This window comes from Gopherus flavomarginatus, chromosome 19 (genome assembly GCF_025201925.1).
Source record: "Gopherus flavomarginatus isolate rGopFla2 chromosome 19, rGopFla2.mat.asm, whole genome shotgun sequence".
Classification (NCBI taxonomy): Eukaryota; Metazoa; Chordata; order Testudines; family Testudinidae; genus Gopherus; species Gopherus flavomarginatus.
This window is the reverse complement of record NC_066635.1, coordinates 1,034,272-1,042,974: the sequence shown is the minus strand read 5'-3', so window position 1 is coordinate 1,042,974 and position 8,703 is coordinate 1,034,272. Positions and strand designations below refer to the sequence as shown.

General features: G+C 51.1%; 1 protein-coding gene across 5 annotated transcripts in view; it reads right to left on the bottom strand.

The window, feature by feature from the left end:
- Window positions 1–755: 755 nt before the first annotated feature.
- TBL2 (transducin beta like 2) overlaps window positions 756–8,703 on the bottom strand; it is a 29,773-nt gene continuing 21,825 nt past the window's right edge. For all 5 annotated transcript variants that reach the window (XM_050929205.1, XM_050929206.1, XM_050929208.1 and 2 more), the window contains 3 exons: window positions 3,097–3,223; window positions 1,906–2,058; window positions 756–1,327 (listed from right to left, as the gene is read on the bottom strand). In XM_050929205.1, coding sequence (XP_050785162.1) covers window positions 871–1,327; window positions 1,906–2,058; window positions 3,097–3,223 — 737 coding nt within the window. In that variant the 3' untranslated portion in view covers window positions 756–870. The remainder of the gene's footprint in view (window positions 1,328–1,905; window positions 2,059–3,096; window positions 3,224–8,703) is intronic.

Here is an 8,703-nt window from a genome sequence, read left to right as displayed (position 1 = left end):
CAAGGCATGTTTTATATGAAAGATCATGATTATATGAAAATGAGGAATATGGGGGTTACAGCATTCTCCCCCCAAGGTACAGAATGTCAGTCACCCAACGCTATTACATTTCAATACCTGTACAAATTTATTATTCAATTTTGTTTGCCCTTCAAATTGTTTTTGTGATGCTTAGAGGTCACAAAGAAATCCAACATAGAGTCATTAAACTAAAAGAAACAAATGCAAATGTCTATCAAATGCAGCTCCTCTCCATTCCCTCTCCCCCAGCATGTGCGTGTGTGGGTTAGTTAGTGAGCTGTGCATTGTTCTTTGAGAAGATGAAGTCAAAAAAATGGGTCTTGCATTTGAACTGCATTGGAGTAACAGCTGTACACATTTCTAGGTCTTGTGAGAGTTCAACAGTCTGGGGCAATCCCCTAGGAAGGCCTATCTCCTACATGGAGAAGCTTCACCTCTGCCAGACAGTTCCATTGCTCCTGAGGAGTGGCACTGGTGAGCCCCTTCTAGCTTCCTCACACAAAACCAATCCTCCATTTGGCGCACAATCTCTCACGCTGTGGCCCAAGCTTGAGGTGCAGTTTATTAGTAGTCTTCCTCCTCTCAGTTCTCCTCCCCAGGCAGCTAATTCGCAGCACGGAGCCCCAGCCCCCCTCCCCCTCCGCCAAGACGAGGTAAAAGGCACCAGCCACTCAGCTCTGTAACTCTCCATTCAACTCTGTACAGAAACAACACAAGGCAACCACAAGGAGAGATCAGGCTGTCAGTAAACTCTTTTATTACAACTCATTCAGTTATTAAAAAACCCACCACACAGCATTAGGCTCCCTGGCCTGGAGGAGTCTGAACATACCCAGTTCCCAGAGAAGTTTAATCCTTCTTGGCATAGATACTGTCCAGCGCATTCTGGGCACCTGTGATCTGCTGCTGCAGTCTCTCTCTAGTAGCCACAGTAGTCGTTTTTTTCAGCATGCCTTTCATTTCTTCCACAACAGCCCGATAACCCGCCGTGTTATGGAACACCCTGATGGCCCGGTCCCCACACGACACAAGGTAGCGACTGTTAATGTCAAAGACCAAGTCCATGATGTACTCTCCATGGACGCTGACAAAGTGCTCCTCCTTCTCCCCCCTCCGGGTGTTGTACACAGTGATGCTGGTGCCGCTAGAGATGGCCAGCACACGAGCATCAGGGGACAGGGCAATGCGACAAGGCTCCATCACTTCACATTTCCCTGTCAGGAGCAGATAAGGATCCTGTTGCTTCTTGTATTCTACATCTGTGTCCCACAGCTTCCACGTACCATCCTTCGAAACGGTCACCATCCTATGGCAGGAGACAGCACACATGTCTCAGCTGCAAAGAGACTAAGCGGCACCATTTCTCTCTCCACTCTCACAAACCACAGCCCGTTATGGACCAGAAAGAAGGAACAACTCTCTTGAACAGTGCAGACCGCAAGTAGAGAGCAGCTGTCCCCATTATCTGGGGAGAGGGGAAGGTTAGTGCTCAGACAAGCAATTCCCTTCAAACACGAGCATATGAGCCTGTCACCTATTGGGTCAAAACTGAAGGAACAGGAAATCTCAAATGTTAATATAAACGAGAGTCTTCATTCTCCATCCAAGTGGGGAAGAATGGCTATGTACCAAGGTTAGTGCAATCTGTCTGGAGTGGGAGAGGAAGAAGTGGGACCCTGCCTGGTGCAGTCTCCATGCTGGCTCAGAGATTTGCTGCTATGGATTCCTTTTCTCAAGCTTCCTGTTGGTCAGGATGGACACTTTTGGGACACACTGCTGGGAAAGGGGAGTCCATACAGGCTTACTGCTCCTATACATTAGAAGGCACCAGCTAACAAGCCACAAAGGCATAGGATACTGATATTTTTCAGGGTAGCTCCTTACCGTCTGGAGTCATTGGAGAAGGAGAAGGAGTACACGCCAGCAGAATGGCCCTTCAGCTCAAAGGCCCTGGTCACCTCCCGGAAGTCTCCTCCCTTGCCAAAGCACACCTCCCATACCTTCACATCAGGGGTGAAACCACACGATGCTACAAATCTGGGGAGGAGGGAGAGAGAGAAAATGTGTGTTCATCAGTTATGCCAGCCCAGTCACTAAGCATCTCCCAGGCCTGTGACAGCACCAGCATGATTCCACTTTTGGATCCCTCCTAAACAAACTGAAGGAATAAAAAGCAACCAGCTGGGGGTGTCAAAAAATGAGTGTGTATAAGAAAGCATTCAGGGTGCTGGCTGATCCTGTGTGGAGATGTGAATCACAGTTTGAGTCACATGGAAAACTAGTTTAACCTGCCACCAAGAAGTCACTGCAGTGACAGGTGAATGGCAATCCCAAAGGGTCAGTATGGGACAGGACGATGCAGAGTGACCACTCCAAATAAAGGAAATCCTGGCACTGCATGTTTTTAGCCCAGCGAAAGGGGAGCCCAAACACCTGCCCTCAGAGGTCAGATCCTTTAGTGCCTAAGCTTGGAGCCTGATGAGCTCATGGCCTCAGTGGTGAGAGATCATTACAGAGTGATCTTGATTAATGGACAATATCCACTACGAAAATCACATTTCCATCAGAAGATTTAGTAAAAGTAACCCCTACAATGTCCTTAAACTTGAAAAAAACAGCAACACTTCTGCATCTCTGACAGCACAAGTCTAGTCAGTCGCAGATCTGATGATGTACGCTCTTTCCCAGACTTCAAGAGTGCGGTTAGCAGTAACAGCAGCAGCAATGCTGAAGGTGAAAGGGCAGCAAGCAGGTGTAGAAAGGGAAGGAGAGATGAGCCAGAACATGCCTGGTGGTACCACTTTTAGACCTGCCCAAAGGCCCTTCTAAACAAGCAGGCGAACATGACCTTTCATAGCTTCTCAAAGGTTTTTAGGGGTAGCATGTACTGTTTAAAAGTGAATTTACTGAAATTTAAAAATTAATCAGCTGCAAACAATTCAAGTTGATGATGCCCCCTTGGGGAAGGAGTGAGGCTCTTAGCCTGTTTTATTTCTTGTGTCCCTCACACTCCCCGATCGGAGCAGATAGCATCCTGATCCCCCATCCCATTGGCAGCAGTCTTGTGTTCCTCACCGCCCACAAGGAGATATAGCTGCATAGGCATTGTTCATCTGGTTAGTATTGATGTTGGCCAGGACTTCACCCTTCAGGTCCCAGATCAGGATGGTTGTGTCACTGGAAGCTGTCATGATGAACTTCCCTAGGGAATGAAGGACAAAGATTAGTAGTCTCCCAAGTCTAGTGTTAAGTCTAGCCACGCAGAAGAACATGCTAGCAGCCAACCAGTCATATCACTCAAGCTTCCTATGGGCTGTCCCACCCACCACCAGGAGAGGAATGTCTAGTCTAGAAAGTGATCCATTCCCAGACATCAGGGAGGGGAAGGAAAAAGCAAAAGAACTCCCCAATTCTGAGAGCTGTGGGGTAGGGGAGAGATCCACTCTGAGCTCCCCTCTTCCTGGATGCAATGGCAGAGAGAGGTACAAGGCTGGCAAATGCTCATTGACAGCAGTTTCAGCTGCCGTTGGACCCAAACTCTCCCCTCTGAGCAGGATCCTTGCACTTGACTGGCTTAACATTTTTTGGAGTGGGGGGGGGGGGGCAGGAGTTTAAAGAACAGGGCAGGAACTAAAGGTCCCAAATGCTTCTGTCCCTGGGCATGCTCTTTTTTAACTAAGCAGACCATGGGCTTTCTGCGTTCAGCCAGATAAAGCTTTCCCATAGTGCACAGAATATGCCAACCGGATTCTACAAGCTTCAGTGACATAAGGCTTTAAGTGTGTCCGCAAAGATCACTTGCAAGAAGGCTCAGTACCTGAGTCTGCACTGATGCTGAGTCCCTTTAATTTCCACAGGGTGCACCAGGCTAGGAAGGATTGACTTTGAAATAAGACAGTTACCTTTTTCCATTTTGCTGGGTAGGTCTGTCTAATCGAGGGTTTTCTACTCTCCAGGAGGACCTGCTGGATCCCCTCCGAACAGGTCCATTCTTCAGGGTTCAGCCACACAGCATCCATGCAAGCATCAACTTGCCGGCAAGTTAAAGAAGTATGGGCTGGATTAATGGACTATAAGGTGGATAGAAAGCTGGCTAGATTGTTGGGCTCAACGGGTGATCAATAGCTCCATGTCTAGTTGGCAGCCGGTATCAAGCGGAGTGCCCCAAGGGTTGGTCCTGGGGCCTCTTTTGTCCAAAATTTTCATTAATGATCTGGAGGACGAGGTGGACTGCACCCTCAGCAAATTTGCAGATGACACTAAACTGGAAGGAGTGGTAGATACGCTGGAGGGTAAGGATAGGATATAGAGGTGCCTAGACAAATTAGAGGATTGGGCCAAAAGAAACCTGATGAGATTCAACAAGGACAAGTGCAGAGTCCTGCACTTAGGACGGAAGAATCCCATGCACTGCTACAAACTAGGGACCAAATGGCTAGGCAGCAGTTCTGCAGAAAAGGACCTAGGGATTACAGTGGATGAGAAGCTGGATATGAGTCAACAGTGTGCCCTTGTTGCCAAGAAGGCTAACGGCATTTTGGGCTGTATAAGTAGAGGCACTGCCAGCAGATCAAGGGATGTGATCATTTCTCTCTATTCGACATTGGTGAGGCCTCATCTGGAGTACTGTGTCCAGTTTTGGGCCCCACACTAGAAGGAGGATGTGGAAAACTTGGAAAGAGTCCAGCGGAGGGCAACAAAAATGATTAGGGGGCTGGAGCACGACTTATGACGAGAGGCTGAAGGAACTGGGATTCTTTAGTCTGCAGAAGAGAAGAATGAGGGGAGATTTGATAGCTGCTTTCAACTACCTGAAAGGGGGTTCCAAAAAGGATGGATCTAGACTGTTTCAGTGGTACCTGATGACAGAACAAGGAGTAGTGGTCTCAAGTTGCAGTGGGGGAGGTTTAGGTTGAATATTAGGAAAAACTTTTTCACTCAGAGAGTGGTGAAGCACTGGAATGGGTTACCAGGGAAGGTGGTGGAATCTCCTCTCTTTGAGGTTTTTAAGGTCAGGCTTGACAAAGCCCTGGCTGTTATGATTTAGTTGGGGACTGGTCCTGCTTTGAGCAGGGGGTTGGACTAGATGACCTTCTGAGGTCCCTTCCAACCCTGATATTCTATGAGGTTGATCTGGATACCGCAATGTCTGAAGTAAGCTGCCACCACTGGCATGCACTTGGTAAATACCCGCGGTGCTGTCATTAGGCCCAACGGAAGGACCACAAACGGATAGTGGCTGAGATCTACCATGAACCGGAGAAAGAGTCTGTGTCCCTCGAAGATAGCGATATGGAAGTATGCATCTTTCTAAATCGAGAGTGGCGTACCAGTCCCCCAGATCCAGGGAGGGGGATGACGGAGGCCAGGGAGACCATGCGGAACTTCAGTTTCGCTAAGTAGTTGTTCAAGTCCCACACGTCTAGTATGGGCCATAGACCACCCTTGGCCTTGGGGATTAAAAGGTATTGGGAATAGAACTCCTTGTTCCTGTACTCCACAGGAACTACCTCCACCACACCCAGCTGCAGTAGACCCTCTGCCTCCTGCGTGAGAAGACTCTCATGAGAAGGGTCCCTGAAGAGGGTCAGAGAAGGAGGGTAACTGATGGGTGCAACCCTGTGACACTGTATTGAGGACCCATTGGTCTGATGTTATAGACGTCCATGCAGGGAGGAAGGAAGAAAACACGGGAGGAAGGATCTGGGGAACAGGCTAGTAGGTCGCCCTCAGACATACTCTCAAAATGGGTGCTTGCCCATCTGCTTACTGCAGGTCGAGCCTGACTGTGATGTAGACAGGGGTTGGTGGCCAGGGTGCCTCTTGTAACCCCTGGATTTTTTATGGGGAAGCTTCTGGTGAGGGTGGCTCCCCTGGCTCTGAGGCTGCTGCGGCTTAAACCGCTTGTGGGCAGGGCCAGGGATGTAAAGGCCCAGTGTTTTTAGGGTCATGTGGGAATCTTTCCGGTCATGGAGTTTATTCTCTGTCTGTTCTGCGAACAGGTGTGTCCGTCAAAAGGGAGGTCTTGCATTGACTGCTAAGCCTCTGAGGAAAGACCAGAGAGGAGCAGCCAAGAAGCCCTGAACAATGAGATGGCCAATGCCATGGTACAGGTGGCGGTGTCCGTGGTGTCCAATGCTGCTTGGAGAGTTGCTCTGGCCACAGTCGAGCCCTAATCCAGGATCACCCAGAACTTCTTCCTCGAGGCCTCAGGAAGGGCGCTCTTGAACTTGGTCATGGCCTGCCACATATTAAAATCATAGCGGCCTAGAGGGCCTGATGGTTGGCCACCTGCAACTGTAGACTGGAGGACAAAAACTTTACGCCCAAACGAGTCTAGTCTCCTTGAGTCTTTATTCTTAGGTGTAGCCCCTGGTTGACTCTCTCCCTCCCTGTAGTTGACTGCCTCTGCCACTAAGGAATTGGGAGCAGGGTGGGTATAAAGGTGCTCGTGACTCCTGGTTGGCACAAAAGTACTTGTGCTCTGCCCTCTTGGAGATCAGAGGCAAGGAGCAGAGGGTTTGCCAGAGGGCATTTGTATTTTTTGCAACCCCTGGATGTAGGAGCGAAGCTACCCTGGCCAGGGCTATGGAACAGAGAATATCAAAGAGGAAGTCTGCTGGTTCCTCTAACTTCTCTGCCTGGAGGCTCAAGTTGGTGGCGACCCTCTTTAACAGCTCCTGATGCATCTTAGCATCATCCTGGGGAACCACTGGAGGAGGCCCCACTATAGCCTCATCTGGCAACAATGAGGAGGAAACCAGTACCAAGGGTCCTCCACAACAAGAGGTGGTCCAGAGCTTGCTCGCCCACTTCCTCCTGTGCCTTTGGGGTGCCTGCAGCCGAGGCCTCTTGAACTAGAGGGGAACAGAGGAGGGAGGTAGCCGGTCTCTCCAAAACTCTGGATACCAAGCGGGCAGCCTGGGGGGGGGCTGAGTGAACCCCCATGAGTTCCATGGATACCACTGTGCCGGCCAAGGAGTCGGAGGCCACGGGGCCGGCTGTGGTGCTGTCAATGTAGTCTGCACTGTAGGTATTGGGAGCTTGTCCTGCAGCTAGGGAACTTTGCTCCGAACCTTAGCTAGAGCCCGAGCGGTCGCACCCTGCAACCAAGACGGGGCTGAGAGGTACCAGCCACCCCTCCCAGAGTTGGATCTGGCTTACTTCGACAAGCGCCTGGATCAGAGCTTCGGCAACTGGCAGCACTTGGTGGATCCACGATGGCCCTGGGCTGGCAATCTACGCCTTACACTTAATGAGCAGTACTGGGAACCAGAGCAGGCTTGGCGTCATGAAGATGCAGCCGCATGCTGTGATGCTGCCCTGGAGAATCGGCAACGCTCCAGAGAATGGTACCATCAGTCCCTCAACCTGTCCCTGGAGCAGTACCAGTGCCGCAGAGATTCTGGGCGCCGATTCAAACTCCTGCTGGTGGACGCGTGCCTCCAGAGGTCTGCACTTGGTCATTGGCGAGCCACCCCATGAGTCTCTCTGCCCTTGTCCAAGGTCCAGAGGCCAGATGGGGCTGGAAGCTTCTGCCAATCATGGTCAGAAGCGTGTCAGCTGCGACAGGGCGACCATTGGCGGGATGTCTCCTACGATGGGGAGTGTTGCTGTAGAGGTGGAGACTGTGGTGGTCCAAACGTGGGTTTACCCTGTGACTGGGACCCCACAGGGGCCAGAGTGGGCAGCAGAGTGGGAGGGACAATCTCTTGCACCACTTGCAAGGCCTCTGGTGTGGATGACACCTGGAGCTGACAAGGACCTCTGTTGCTATCCAGGGTAGCCAGCGGGGAGCGGGCTAGGGTACACCACTCGACCTGAGCTGGGGCCTGAGATCCTGAAAGGGGTAAAGAGGTGCCCGAGACAGGGTCTTGATCCACCCCAGACTTGTCCTTTCCCTTGCAGGAAGCTGGAGACCTTCTTCGCCCCGCCTTCTTGGCTGGAGCCACGTAAGGGGATTGGTGCTGGCTCACAGACGGTACTGGCGGGGCACTGCACACTGAGGTCACAGTGCTTGGTGCTGAATCAGAGTGCTGCTCCAGCATCAGGGTAAGGGCAGACTCCATAAGGAGCTCTTTCAAGCGAATGTCACGCTCCTTCTTCATCCTGGGCTTGAAGGACTTGCAGATTCTGCACTTATCACTAATGTGACCTTTGCCCAAGGACTGTAAACAACTGTTATGTGGATCGCTAATGGGCACGGGCCTTTTACAGCGATCACAGGGCTTAAAGCCTGGGGAACGGGCACGCCCCATCCCGAGGCGAAGTCCCGTTCGGGACCTACTAAGTCTCTAACTAACAAATAGGGAAACTAAAACCAGAGGGTAACTACATACAATAATGTACAAGAGGTAAATGCGTTCAAACAAACGAGAAGCAACAGCGCTAGCTGAAGCCGCAACAGTTCTATGCACCGTCACTGGCAGCAAGAAGGAACTGAGGGTGGAGGGGGCTGGCGGCACCCTATATGCTGTGGCATATGTGCGCCACTCCAGGGGGCGCCACAGCCAGTCCCCTACAGATACAGGGAAGTCTTATATTACGCGGGGCTTCCGTTAGGGCATAAAGCGAAAACCACGTATACTCAAAATTACATCCCCACGCCCTTTAAATCTTGCCCGCAGCTCTGGTGGCCGGGCCGGGGCAGCATTTACAGGCCTTCTCTGGAGCTGCGGGTGG